The following is a 15,026-nucleotide window of genomic DNA, read 5'->3' on the forward strand; positions in this document are numbered from 1 at the left end:
AGCATCTTATGGGAAAAATGGAAGGCCCAGACTTCAGTCCATTCCGTAAGAAATTTTTTTTGAGGCGCGCCTCACCTCACCTCGGTTTGAGGCGCACCTCAAGGCGTATAAGGCGCATGCCTCAGGGCTCTTTTTTTTATTTTTTATTTTAATTTGAGAACGGATTAGAGACGGATAATATCCGTTGCTAATATAAATTTTTGATGCTTTGCAACAGATTATATTTCGTCGCTATCGTAGCGACGGACAAGCGACAGAATATAATCTGTCGCATAACCAAATCAGTCTCGGATTAGTGATGGATCATGTCCGTCGCTAATTAGCGATGGATAAAATCTGTTGCAGTTTAGCGACTAGAATTATGCGATAGACACAATCTGTCGCTAAGCCATCGTGAATCCGTCGCTAAACACGTTAGCGACGGATGTTGTGACATATTAGCGACAGATAGCATCCGTTGCTAATACGCATTTTTCTTGTAGTATATGTTGAGTTTCAATTAAACAAAAATAAGATTTCAATAGACTCTGAGTTTTAGACTTATATCTCATTAGATATACCCAGGTGCATCTAGAAAAGTCATCAACAATGCTTAGAAAATAATGAGCACCATTTAAAGAAGCTTGAGAATAAGGTCCCCAAATATCACAATGGATTAAATCAAATGGTTTTTTTCTGACAATTTCTCTCAATGGAAAAGCAAATCTTGATTGTTTTGCTCTAGGACAAATTTCACAATGACATAAACTATTCATTTGAATACTAGCATCATAGTTATTAAAAATTTTCACACAAGAAGGAGATGGATGCTTGAGGCGCCAATGCCAGAGATGTGTTGTGGTTTGGTGAGACGATAATGCTGATGGCATAAGTAGAGAACGATTGAAGTAATACAATCCATCTTTTTCCTCACCCGCTCCAATCATCATCCTCGATTGTAGGTCCTGAATAAGACAAGAGTTTGAAAAAAATGTTACTGAATAATTTAGCTGCTTAGTCAATTTACTAACTGAAAGTAAATTGAATCTAAAAGAGAGAATGCACAAGACATCCTGGATGTTCATATTGGTGTTTAAAGTGGCTGAACCAATGTGAGACACCAGAATAAGATTATCATTTGGTAATTTGACTGGAGGGACTGAAGTATTTTGAAAGGAGTGCGATAAGAATTCTGGAGAAGCAACCATGTGATCGCTTGCTCCAGAGTCTATAACCCATTTACCTGAGTGTAAATCAGAGTTGGAAATTGACAAACCTACAAGATTTGCAGATGGAGCATTCTGTCAAAGAAGAGACATAAGCTGATGATATTCTTCTAATGTAAATGAAGGAACCATTGAGCTTGGGTTATTAACCGAATCACCAATGAGAGTCTTTTCGTCAGAAACAACGCCACTACGATCTCATGATGTGAAGTTTGCGGCTCCAGTGGTTCTTTGACTGACATTATACGGCTTATGTCTAGGACGATAACATGAAGAACATAATACTTGTCTTTCACATGTCCCACTCTATTGCAATGGGAGCATATAGGTTCGTTTTTCTGATTTTCCTTCCAATTTTGATTTTCCAATTTTTGAAAGTTATTTGAAGACAAACGATTTTCATATCCTGAGTTCACGGCACAAGCTGTTCTATCATTGGTTGGGTTACCCCATGTCGAGCTTCTCGTTGTTTCTCCTCTTAAAGTACCAAGGAGTAGGTTTTTGCAATGGAAGGTAATGGCTCCATTAACAGGATTTGTCCTCTCACTGTATAGAACGAATCATTCAAACCCATTAGAAACTGAATGATTCGTTCCCTATGAAGTTGCTCAGTCATACTTCTAGCAGCCCCACAAGTGCATACTGGCATGGGAGAATATGATGACAACTCATCCCAGTATCGTTTTAGTTTGGTAAAATATGCTGCAACTGAACTAGATTCTTGCTGATGTTTTGCAATTGCATATTAAATTTGATAGATTCTCGAAGCAATACTCGGAGTAAATCTCTCTTTGAGATCATCCCAAACTTCTTTAGCCAAAGTAGTGTAAATGACGTTGTTGGCCAAATCTCTCGAGATAAAATTTAAAATCCAGGAGAGAATCATATGATTGCAACGCATCCATACCAATGATTCGGGTGAAGAAGGGTCTGGTTTGGGTAACGTACCATCTATGAAGCCAATTTTATTCTTTGCACTTAACGCCATTGTCATGGCCCTGCTCCACGTAGGGTAATTGTCACCATCCAGTAGTTGAGTAAGCAAGATTAAATCCGGACTATCTGAATGATGCAGATAATATGAACTTATTGCATCTGAACTTAAATTCATTGAAGACGTCGGGGTGGTACCTGTGCCACTTTCTTCAGTCACCATCAATCAAAGTCAGGCCGAGAATGAACGATATTATAGCACAACAAGGGATGAAGATCAGATTGTGAGGATCTACCCACAATCGTTCAAACACAATATGGACAAACAATAGCAGCCGGAGATGCACGACTAGAACTGGAGCTTAGGCTCTGATACCATGTGACAATTTGCAAGCAGCCTCATGTAACGATTTACAGAAATCACTGTGATCGAAGGAGAACGGTTGAAATCCTCAACCGTGAAAATGAGACATTTTTGTATATCATTATCTTGCATATACAACCCCTTTTATATACAATCGAGTGACAACATGGTAAAAATAATAAAGTTACAATGAAAAATATACACACTTATGATAGGGTACAACTAAGCTTATCTTGAGGAAACAGGAAACAGAATCAGTCATGATCCTCCGTCAAATGAGAAAACAAATGTGAACGTGAGATTACCCATATCACACTGGGAGCCCAATCCAAAATGGATCTTAACATAGGCAGGCCCATTAAGTGACCTAGTTCCTTAGTCATCAATAAATAAATAAATAAATAAATATAGCAGCACAAAATTCTCACACGTGATCGATGGGTCATATGCATGGTAATAATCAAAATATGTTTTATTCGGTCTTACCCGAAAACCTATGTCACAAAACTAGATAAGGACACAAAATATGACTCAATACGAGTTTGCGTGCAAGTTCACAAAAGTTTTATGCAAAATGGAACTAGACACAGTTTTCTTATTATTTTATTGATTAAACATATGATTTAATTGAAATTATTACTAACATTATTGAAGATCATTAAAAATATACAAAGTGTCCCGTGTCGTGTCAAGTCCCTAAACATGAAGCTAAGAGAGGCGTATCCTCTCGACATAGCTAAAAAATATAGGTCAAGAAATAGTTTTCGCAATGTATCACAATATGCCAAGTGAATACACGTTTTTATCTTTTTTATTTTTACTTTTTTTTAATTTTTAGTGCATTTGAGGTAGGTGGATTGAGAAATTTTGGAGTGCGTATCAGGTCAGAGCAAGCCATCCCAAATACCATGGATAGATTCTACGCCTTCAAGATGGGCTCCCACATTTTTTCAGGGCCGTCGATGCCCTAGATGAACGACATCTAAGGTTTTCAAAATGAACGTACAGCTGAAAAAATAGTTCCTCCATGGTAATTGGGATGCCGTTCATCGCAGAGCAAGCACTGTAGGGTTGCTCTGACCTGATACGCACTCAATTTTTTGTGCTAGGCCGATATCAAAAAACGATATTTTGTGTTATTTAAGGAAGAATAAAAAGTCAAGAAAGGATAAAATTAAAAAAAAATATTTTCGTTGTTTTAATAAAAAAAATTTCTTTAATTTTTCCCTCGTGTCTCTAAACTGTTTTTTGTGTCTAAATCATGCTTTCTCATTTTATCAACAGAAAGTAAAGCTTCTTCTCTCTGCTTCAAAGTTGTTTCTATATATATATATATATATATATATTATCTAAGGTCTTTCACTGTTTCCTTTTTTCCCATTGTTATATATATATTTTTATCATTATTTTTTATAAGAGCAATCCTATCTCAAAATCTTTGTTTGAGATTTTGAAGAACCAATGTGGAAAAAATAACTTTTTCTACATTTTTTCAATGCAAGTCTAATATCAACTTATCCGTTCATTTTTTAAGACTAATTAGAGGTAGGGGTGGCAATCGTGTCGGGTTGGCGGGTCAGCATACCTCAACCCGAACCCGACCCGTTTATTAAACGGGTCGGTTGTGGCAAACACGAACCCGGCCCGTTTAATAAACGGGTAACCCGACACAACCTCCAACCCATTTAATAAATGGGTTGGGTTGGGTCGGGTAAACGGGTTCTCAGGTTCGCGGGTCGGGTTGGCCGGTCGGGTTGGCGGGTTGACCCGCCCGCCTAACCCGTTTATTAAACGGGTCAGTCGGGTTGGCAGGTTGGCATACCCTCAACCCGAACCCGACCCGTTTAATAAACAGGTTAGGCGGGTCGACCCGTTTATTAAACGGGTTGGCTTAAGCCCAACCCGAACCCGCCTAAGAGGCGGGTTGGCGGGTCGTGTCAGGTTTTGCCACCCTAGAGGTTGCAACCTGTGCGTTTTCTTGGTAACCTAATTTTGGATTTACCTTGTTCAATAAACAATGAAGAAGATGTGGCTTGCATGTGTTTTTGACCTTCTAGAGATTACAGGGATGAAATTTGGACATGTTGACCTTACCGTCCCAATGAAGTAGAAACCATGGGCGTGTGCCGTGTCAACCCAATTCGACCTCGTGATGGATTCAAGATAGTCCAAATGCATTAAACCAACTTTTGAATTGTATATTTTTTTAACAAAACAACATGATTTATAAACCAATGATATATTGCTATTGCACATTGTACCCAAGAAAATCGTGCACACTTGTTGTAATCATATGATTTAAGAGTCCAATCCCCATTAACCAAATCATGTTGATCATACCAATTCAACGGGGGAATCCGCGTGGTGGGTAGGAACTGTTTCCTTGTGGTGGGACGTTGCACAGTGGTGCGTTGAATAATAACTGGTTGGGTCTGCCTAACCCCAGCTTGCCTTAAAAAAAATCATGTTCATCACGTATATAACGTTAGTTTGATCTCTCTCTCTCTCTCTCTCTCTCTCTATATATATATATATATATATATATATATATATATATAGAGAGAGAGAGAGAGAGAGAGAGAGAGAGAGATGTCAATGCACTTAAGAGAGAGATGTCAATGCACTTAAGTGACACCAGCTAGCAGCCAACTCCCGCGACATCTATCGCGCGCCTAATGGATGTCGCACAAACCTTTTTTCCGTTGAATCATTTTTTAGCGGCAGCGGTGACTGCTGCTAAGCGCTCGCTGCTAAAAACCGTGCGCTTGCGTTTGGGGGCCATCAACGGCCATTGGGAGTTGGCTGCTACCCCCTCTCTCTATATATATAGAACGGTTAAGTGGCACTGGTTCGACCAGCCCAAAACAAGTGACTGGTAGAACACACTTCTTTGAAAATGAAAACCTATATAAAATGATAGGATACCGAATGAAACATGATAATGGATTTATGGTACTTTTTTGAAATTCTGACCTCATAGATGTGTTGAGCATGATTGATTTACTACAAATTGATAATTTTTTTTGACAGAGAAAGATGGGGTTAGGCAGACCCCTACCAGTTGTACAGCTTCAGGCCGAGCCTAGTTTGGATGAAAAAAGTGGTATTTGGAGCTTTAAAAGTTTATGAAAATCATAGGCTGTTGATTTTTGAAACTTTATCAAAACTTATCGATGCATAAGAACCAAACACTCCAAGAATTAATTCTTATAGAAACAATCATATTGGTCACATCTGTACAGTCAGAATTTCAAAAAAACAAAAAAATTCACTAGCATGTTTTTCTTATATATATATATATATATATATATATATATATATATATATATATATATATATATATATATATATAACCAGTAAAACACCAATTCAGTGGTAGTAGGCAGATCATGCATTTTGGATGAAAAAAATGGTATTTGAAGCCTTGAAAATTTATGAAAAATTATAAGCTGTGGACTTATCCATGCATAAGAATCAAATACTCAAAGAAGTAATTCCTATAAAAACAATCATATGGATCACATTTGTACAGTTAGAATTTCAAAAAAATACAAAAATCCACTAGCATGTTTTATTTAGAACCATCTTCATTTGTAAGTTTTCATTTTCTTATTATATATATTAAAAAATACAGTAAAACACCCAATTTGGTGGTAGGCTAAAAATAATGCTAGACAGACTTTTCATATATATATATATATATATATATATATATATATATATATATATATATATATATAGAGAGAGAGAGAGAGAGAGAGAGAGAGAGAGTAACGTGTTCCTTTTACCCTTAAAAAATCATCATTTTTATTATTTTTCTCACGTCTAACACAGTAGTAGATGTGATCTCTAGGTTTTGTTTAGTGGGAACCAACTTTTGGATAATCGGAATCTGATCTGTATACTTGTGATCTAAAATCAATGGTTACAGGGGCAAACAGGGGTGTAGAAAAAAAAAATGTATTTGTGTGATAGTCGGGGGTTCCGAAAATATTTTTTTTTGAGATAAAATAAAAATGACTACAATTATTAATAAAAATCTATTTCATATGGACAAATCAAACTATTTGCTGCAGTCAGGGCTGGGCTAAAAAATGGATAAAAATCTATTTCATATGGAATCAGGGCAGGGCTAGGACTGGGCTTTAAAAAAAAAATTAATTGTTTGGGCCCCCCTAGCTACGCCCCTGAATGGTTATGAAGGTATCAATTCTTTCTTGCTCATAAAAATATATTTTTTCATTGAACATGATTCAAGAGTCTATTCCCACTAAATCGAGCATACTAAACACATCTAACGGTTCAGATTATCATAAGACACTTAAAAACTATGAGACAAGAAATGAAGCCTAATATGTTCAGTTATATATATATATATATATATATATCACATGAGACGCATGGGTCGACCAAGCGTATCCGATGGCAAATCGACACATTTGCGTAAGGCTTGGAAGTGGGCCCCGCTGTTAACGGAGATCTCTTGCTGTTTACATTGAAATAAAGATGTATTCCCTTGTACACCTCACCAATTTCCTTCTTTTCCTTTTCTTTTTTTTTAATCTCGGTTAACCAAACCGTTGAATTCAACTTACTGTCTTTCCCTTTACCCTTCCCCTCCCCCAAAAGAAGATTAAGCGAGATTTTACGAAGTCGGGGTCAAATTACAACCTTTTGATTCATCCTATTGGTCAGCCCAAAGAAAAGACAGGAAGAAGAATCAATCCGAGTCCTCGTCAACGGCGAAAAGAAGGAAACGCAATTCGAACTCTTTGGTGCCATTGCCTGCAACTTAACAGCGTAATGGGTTGATTCGATATTCTTGCAAATGGGACGAAGACCTGAGCTCCCATCATATTGTTGTGCCAACGAAGGCCTCTTGGATTCAAGAAACCACCACGGAAGCATTCTCATTGCGTGATCTGACCTCGAAGTATTCTCGCCAAATTCTTGGTATCCATCTCTTCCCAACTCCACGCCTTCCTCTCCCTCTCCATCTCAATGAGGAAGCCCAAATCCAGAAACAAGGCCGTCTACGCGATCGTCGGATCCCTCGGCCTCCTCTCCTTCGTCACCAGCATCGCTGCAGAACTCAAGAAGAACCAGGTAAGGAACAGAAAGAGGCCCGTTTCTCATGGGTATCTCTCCTCTCTGTGCAACCCAGCCCTTCCTGAGGCCGGGGGGTCTTAGCCTCGAAATTTTACGCTGCCGGCACTATGATCATAGGTATGACAAGCTGAGCCCGTGCAAAAACCAGTTCTTAGAGAGAGAGAGAGAGAGAGAGTTCTTTTTCTTTTCGTTGTCCAGTAGAAACCATTGATTTTTTTGGATTGCTGAGAGTTGGTGCAACATTAATCTATTCTGTTGCCGTTGGTGCAATAAGATTCTTTGTGTTTTGTCACCCTTCCCCATGCCCAATGAAAAAGTTTCCCTTTTTGCTTCGGCTTGTGCAGTGAATGCATCCTCCAGGTTTAAAATTTTCTGTCCTTTCATATGCCCGTTAACGCAAAGGCTTGTTGGGTGCAAAAAAGCATTATATGATTGGTTATTTTATTTTGGATTGTGAAGGTGAAGGACCTAAAATTGGATGAGAAGTTCTGCTCTCTGCCGAAGAGCCCAGCGTTTGGATTGGGGATCACTGCGTCCGCGTGCCTTCTCTGCGCTCAGGTGATAGGATTTGTAGCAATTGCGACCAAGTATTTCTCAAGAGGCACCAATGTTCATTTGCAAGATAAGAAGAAGGCAATCGCCATCGCGCTTTCCCTTCTCTCGTGGTAATTAATCCATTCCCTTTTTTTCATGAAGGTGTTCATACGAATATGCCGTTTCTACGTCTCAAGGACGGCTGGGCGAATGATGAATGGCATCCAAGGCCCCTATGCATGGTTTTATGTCGTAGGGACACCCACTTTTTACCCTGTCGTGTCCCTTTGTATGCTATTCTTATTAGGAAATTACATAAGAATGGCGTGTCTCATGTCCTTTCAGATGTGTACTAGTAACATAGCGGCCATGGATGAACACTGTTGAATGGGACCAACTTTCATCGCCGTTGCCAACGGGGGGGGGGGGGGGGCGGGGGCGGGGGGGGGGGCTCCCTGTGGTTGGTAGAAACTGTCAGTGCGTGTCTCTTTGCGGTGGGACGTTGCAGGTTCAAAACCCAGTGGTACGTTGAATAATAACTGGTGGTGGGTCTGCCTAACCCCAGCTCGCCTTTAAAAAAAAACTTTTATCGCCGTTGATGCTAGAGGCACTGTTTGAAGATGATCTGTCCTTTCAAACTCGGATGAATGTCACCTTCTTAAAAGTTGGTACATGAAACTTGCTACATGGAAAGCCAAAAGAAATAATGAGTTAAACACGAAAACACTATTCAATTCAATTGATCCCTAGCTGGTGAATTTTGCTATATGAGAATTTGGTTGCAATGTATTTTCTGTTTGTGTGTGTGTTTTTTTTTTATGATGAAGGAACCCTCACCGATAACCTGGTCACTCAATGGGTCGGCAGAAAATCAAAATGCATCATCTCTGAATAGGCTATTTTTTAATAAAATTTAAAAAAAAAACTTATTTTTAATACTATTATTTTAATGTCTAACACGCCTCATGTTCTGATTGACATAATATTTTTTGACCTATTCAGAATGATTCACTTGAGTATCGGTATCGGCGGATTCAGCTGAATCGTTGGCCAAACAATACAGGGCCGATACTGATACTGACACCATTGGGTTCACCTTCCTGCGAGCTAAAACTCTGGCTTGAGAACACGACCACCCAGTAAATTCTATTCATTTGAAACTCATTAAAGTGAAAAAATGACTAAATAACTAGCTTGACAGAAAGGTCATGACATTCAGTTATAAACTGTAGAAATGGTTGTCATAAGCTTTGATGTCTAATGCTTGCAGGGCATGTCTTGCATTGGCAATCTTGTTGCTGGGGGTAGGATCAAGCATGAACCAGAGGCAGCCCTACGGAGAAGGATGGCTAGATGGTGAGTGCTACGTTGTTAAGGGAGGGGTATACGCTGCTGCATCCGTGCTTTCTGTAATCACTGTGACTTGTACATTAGTTGCTCAGCTCACTTAGCAATAACAAAGAGACACTAAGGGCTAGTGGAGGATAGTGTGGTCTGAAGAACACGAGGGGAAAGGGAAGTCATCACTGATCTCTTTCTTGGAAACGAAACCAAGGATGGGCCACTTCATTCTTTATCTAAAAAAAGGCAAGCTTTAAAGAATGGTATACCATTTTTTGCAACTTTTAATACAAGTTTGTACATGTGTTAATTATTAAAGAAATGATAATGATAATTGTTCTGCATGGATTAAGAAAAAGTGCACATGGTGCCCAGCTAATTCTTCTTCTCATTTGTCAGTATCCGTATCGGCCCTGAATCGTTTGGCCAATGATTAGAGACATCATATTCAAAAAATTAAGTGTAGCTGAGATGCGTATGCTGAGATGAATGTGTGGAAATACAATAAAAGATAAGATTCAGAACGAGAAGATACGTAAGAAGGTAGGCGTTGCACTCATTGAAAATAAGATGAGAGAGAATCGTTTACGGTGGTTTGAACATATTTAGCGAAGGCCCAATGATGCTCCAGTTAGAAGGATGGAGAAATAAAAAATATATTAGTTAAAAGAGGTCGGGGTAAGCCTAGAAAGACATGGATGAAGGTGATAGGAAAGAATATGAATGCTTTGAACCTCACCGAGGACATGGCATTGGATAGAACCTAAAATGATTTTCTTTTTTGGTTCATAGTTGTTGTTGTATTAAAAAATAGACAATACTCACCAATACTGACAGCATTGCCCAAAACCATCTTTTCCCTTATCCCATATTCCACACCAACTTTTAAGGTGACTTTTTTTTTTTATAATCAACTGGCCACATCATACCATGGAAGAGTTCTGATCCTAACATTTTTTAAAGGTAAAGGCGATTTTCAAAAGTGAAATAAGAAAGATGCTTTTAGATATCGTTCATAAAGCAAGGGGCAGTTATGAAAGTAACTCTTTATTTTTTTAATGGTAACAACAAAAGCGAGTCATCTGAGCAATTTCTTAAAGGATTAGGCACCTATCTTAAATATTTGAAACCTTAGCCAGTAAAACATAAATTTTTCATAAGTTAGTAGCTTATACGTAAATTACCGATTTTATTTATCCTTTGTTCGTAATATTTTAAAATAACAAGATTTTTTTCATTACTTCTTCAGATACACAATATAAAATCTCAAGTCTCATGAGATTTTATTGCTAACAAAAGCCACAGACAAATATTAGTGACTACGGTTACGGGTGTAACTGGGTTCCCATGCCCTAACACGAGTGGGCCCGCCCGACTCAATCGGTGAGGGGAAGGAACCGGTTCCTTTGGGAACCGATTCTGCCCCCACAATCCCACCAGATTCAGGTATTGTAAGCTCGATTAAAGGGGTCCATGATGCAGACCAAGTATCAGGTGAGCTAGGTCCATCTCCAAAGGTTCAAATGATGCAAATGAATCCAAGCTAAGCCAATCCGGATCCATTACCTAAGATCCATTTGTTGCAAGCCACCTCAACTACATGGGACCCAGCCAAGATGCAGCCACCTCTGCCATGCAACCACTTCATGTATGTGGGACCCCCTTGGGTTAATGGCAAGTATAACCCACATGGGGCATCTCCTCTAGAAGCCTCTAAGGGCGTGTGGGCCCCACCTGGTTGGCACCATCCAAGAGGCCATCAAGGCCTTCCAAGGAATGTCGTGTAGACCCTTGGGCCTCTCTCCTCAAGTATACCCAACCCAGCCTGATGTCTCAAACCTATTATACCCAAACCGATATTGGTGAACTTGTGAGAACAGGTCGGGTCTTGCTATTGTAACTTAAGACCCAAACCTGAATGAACCCGACCCAATTATGTACCCAGACCCAAATGGTTTTCCATATTTTAAAACCAAACCGACGTGAACCCAACCCAATTATGTACCCAGACCCAAATCGTTTTCCATATTTTAAAACCACACCGACATGAACCCAACCCAATTATGTACCTGAACCAGCTTTATACCTGAACAAATTATACACCCAAACCTGAACTGACTCTACCATATCCTGAACCGGCACATACCCGAACTCGATTCATACCCAATCAATCTGAAAGTTTCTAATTGGTAAATATTATATATTCAATTAAGAATTTCAAGATATTAATAAATTTAGAATTAATATGCATTGCATTTTAGTAATCCAAACTTTAATTCATTTTTGCATATACTTCCTATTTGTCCTTTTGACGTGGAAATTGTCAGATTGAAGTGAATCACAAAATAATACTGAAGAAGTCATTGAATTTGATATATCATTGATTTTTTTTAACTTAAAATGTTTGGTTGGCTTGAATATATTCTTTTTATATTCAAATTTGACACTATTTGAAATAGTTATTAAGCTTTTATTTTGTTTACAAATAATCTTCTTAATAAACAGTTGATTCCATTAATTTACATAGTTTTTTATTGAGGGGTAATTAGGTCTAGAATACTGATCATATCATGACCTGAGCTGAAACCCAAATTCATTAACCTAGGAATGTCAACGGGTCCACTTTGTACTGGGTACCCACCTGACCCGAACCTGATATTTCAGGTATGGGTAGGGAAAGTGCACCCAATCCGAGCAATATGTGGGCTGGGTTTAGGTTATGGTTTTTGCGGGTACCTGACCTGAGTATTATATATATTTTTAATAAAAATAAAATTTTAAAATATGCAGGTCCGGGTATGGGATTCTATTTTTGTAACCCGATAGAACCCGAACCCAATTAATACTTATATATATGGGCGGGTCCAGGTCAACCCTGACCCAGCCCTGTGTTAGCCCATATGGGTCTACTCTTCCAGTCATATCCAGACCCAAACCTGACTTAAATAAAAAAGGTTTATTAAAGACCCGTCCCTGTTATACCCAACCTGATGTATACTCGAACCTGTTAATTCATATGGATCCACAGTTTCTAGTTGTACCTGAACCTGAACTTGAACTAGAACCCAAATTAGATTGGGTCGGGTTTGGGTCTAATTTTAAACCCCATTCATAATAGAGTCTGATAAGACTCGACCTGAACCCGAGCCTGTTACAACCCCTAGCTACAGTGCAGCTAGAACGGTTGCTCTAGCAAGCAATATATGAACAGTTTATGTGAGGCTCTTTTACTCTAGCCAATCAAGCTGAAACACTGGCTTGTAGGTCAAGTATGTAAGTAAGTATATTCTAAAGCTTGATTAATATCACATAAAAGTAAGGGTAGTCATGATAAAAATTTATTCCTTTTGTAGTTTTCTCTTTCTTAAAATGACCGAAACGGTAAAGGGAAATTCACTAGTTTTAAAATTCACGCCCTTAAACAGTGCGTGCACCTATATATCTTCACTAGGACACCACTTCCAAATGATTCATAAAACCTATCCAAATAATTCTTACGTAATTATTCATTAAACGATTTTACTTATTAAATACAGTAATCATTTCTAAAAGGCATGCCTTCTGTTAATTGTTCTCATAATGTGAACAGTCCCCAGTAATGAATATATTTTATATCACATAATGTAGAAAATAAATAATCAAAATGTTTGCCTTGAAAGCTCTCTCTTTAGAATTGCTTCCAACGTAGAAACACTAAATTTTTTCTGTAAACGAGTGAACTCAAGCTTGGCTCAAAATCTGGGGTTCAAAAAAATGAGCCAAGCTTGAACATCGTTTGTTTTCGTTGAGCTCATTTACTAGGCCTGCTGTCAAGCTTTAGAATATATAAAGTCCAGAATACTACAGGAACACAGTATACTTAAACAGCACTAGTGTTGAAAGCAATCAGCAGGCACCTACAGGTTGAAGCGTCAATACCCTTAAACCTAGTTCCTTCTGAAAGGGAAAATTTAGATTCACAGTAATCAAGTAGGCTTTCACCTTGATAACAACCTCATAAGACCATGACATAATTAAACATTGGAATAGGTATTTCATCCAAAAATCAATGTACCAACTGACGTTGAATGTCAAAAAAAGGAAAAGAAATTTGTGAACTTCCTGAAGCAATTAATGCAGAGAAGTTCCCACAATGGAGGTTGCTCTGAGTCAGTTGCAAATTTGTTATGTTGGGGACATTTCCTCATTGATTGACAAATAATTCATAATGGAAGGGACAACTGGCATGTGAACCGGCAACCAAAACACTTCTGTTCAGCGAGACACCAGAGAGACTGACGTGCATTGTTCAAGGCACAGGCGTACTCCGAGACACTTCACTTAATCATCATATGAGATCTATCCCTTCAACTGTTATCCAAGTCCACCTACACCGCCTCGGCCATGTCCCCTCCAACCATAGCTAAACCCTCTGCCCCGGTAATACGCGCCTCTGTAGTTTACATGGTGACCTGTACCACGGTGTGTATGAGGCCTCTGTTCGAAATCACCAAAAGTCTGCCAATAGTTTTAAAATAATCAATGATGGAAACTGGATGACAATCACGAGAAATCTACAAGAAGAATTTATTTACACCGACCAATTGATAAGCACATGCATCTAGTTTTATCACTTTATGCCTATAGCATGGTCTGCTTAACAGGTTCCAACCTGGACTAAAGGCTTATACAAGAAACAGAAAAGCAAACGTACAAACCTCTGTGTCAACTTTCATTTGCTCATAATATCTGCCCTGTCGATTCCATCTATTGTTATCCAATGAATCACAAGAAATGGAATCAAAGAACTCGTCCTTGATGTACACAGGCTGCAGAAAAATGTCCAAGAAGCAGTTGTTTATAAGTTACAAGGTGTATTGAAAATCTTGATACCAGTAATTTCCTATTGAATGAAATTATAAAATGGAAATCAAGATATATGTCGCTAATTAGACATACTCTATTACTAAACTTTGTGATCTGAGCACCCTCATTTTCGTTTATTCTATCTACTAGATTGTTCTCGTTTCTGCTTCCTGAGCAGTTCCTCTGCATAGCATTGCCTAGACTTCCCCAGACTTCATCTTTCTTAAACTTCTCATTCATAGCCATAAAATCAAATTCCTCAGTATATTGCATCACTTTACGTTGATTCTGCCAAGTATAGGAAACAATAAAAATGAGAAGATGAATCCATGGCATGAAAAAATCACCAAGATTCAAATAAAAAGTATTGATGTAAGAGTAATGCTTTTGAGAATTCCATAAGCAGTTTTTGACTGTAGTATTTGACAGAAACTGTAATAGATGCAAGCAAGCAGCTCCACGAAGACACAACTACATTGTGCATCATTACATAGGTGAAGCATCTGGGTCCTTGTGTCAAACTAAGCCTCAAGTGTATCATGCCATTTGTATATGCTACAAGTATGTGCAAAATATGCAAAGGTTGTGAGCTTATCATCAAAAGTCATCCTGTTCACATGAACAGCATTTACAAGTACAAAGCCTTTACTGTTTTGCGATGTAGACATTCGAGGATCTATGTCACATGGGTACAG

General features: G+C 38.5%; 2 protein-coding genes across 3 annotated transcripts in view; one reads left to right on the forward strand and one right to left on the reverse strand.

Moving 5' to 3' along the window:
- The first annotated feature begins 7,170 nt into the window (after positions 1–7,170).
- On the forward strand, positions 7,171–9,834 carry LOC149813426 (protein MODIFYING WALL LIGNIN-2-like). 2 transcript variants are annotated; one of them, XM_089990939.1, is made up of 3 exons: positions 7,171–7,608; positions 8,071–8,276; positions 9,454–9,834. In XM_089990939.1, exons 1-3 carry the CDS (start codon positions 7,504–7,506, stop codon positions 9,503–9,505), a joined length of 363 nt encoding a protein of 120 aa, XP_089847065.1. In that variant the 5' UTR covers positions 7,171–7,503; the 3' UTR covers positions 9,506–9,834. The 2 variants fall into 2 exon arrangements, with proteins under 2 accessions (XP_089847065.1, XP_089847064.1); XM_089990938.1 differs by having other exon boundaries at positions 7,173–7,608; positions 9,416–9,834.
- Positions 9,835–13,498: 3,664 nt separating this feature from the next.
- LOC149813427 (protein decapping 5-like) overlaps positions 13,499–15,026 on the reverse strand; it is a 46,400-nt gene continuing 44,872 nt past the window's right edge. The window contains exons 5-7 of the mRNA XM_089991126.1: positions 14,425–14,619; positions 14,184–14,294; positions 13,499–13,983 (exon numbers count right to left, since the gene is read on the reverse strand). Of these exons, the coding sequence (XP_089847252.1) occupies positions 13,840–13,983; positions 14,184–14,294; positions 14,425–14,619 (450 nt within the window). The 3' untranslated portion in view covers positions 13,499–13,839. The remainder of the gene's footprint in view (positions 13,984–14,183; positions 14,295–14,424; positions 14,620–15,026) is intronic.

Source organism: Nuphar pumila, chromosome 16, assembly GCF_984573655.1.
Source record: "Nuphar pumila chromosome 16, dmNupPumi1.hap1.1, whole genome shotgun sequence".
Taxonomy (NCBI): Eukaryota; Viridiplantae; Streptophyta; class Magnoliopsida; order Nymphaeales; family Nymphaeaceae; genus Nuphar; species Nuphar pumila.

Coding starts and splice junctions, on each gene's coding strand:
- LOC149813426 (XM_089990938.1), top strand. CDS start 7,504: ATGAGGAAGCCCAAATCCAGAAACAAGGCCGTCTACGCGATCGTCGGA. Junction 7,609..8,070: donor CAGAACTCAAGAAGAACCAG/GTAAGGAACAGA, acceptor TGGATTGTGAAG/GTGAAGGACCTAAAATTGGA. Junction 8,277..9,415: donor GCGCTTTCCCTTCTCTCGTG/GTAATTAATCCA, acceptor TAATGCTTGCAG/GGCATGTCTTGCATTGGCAA.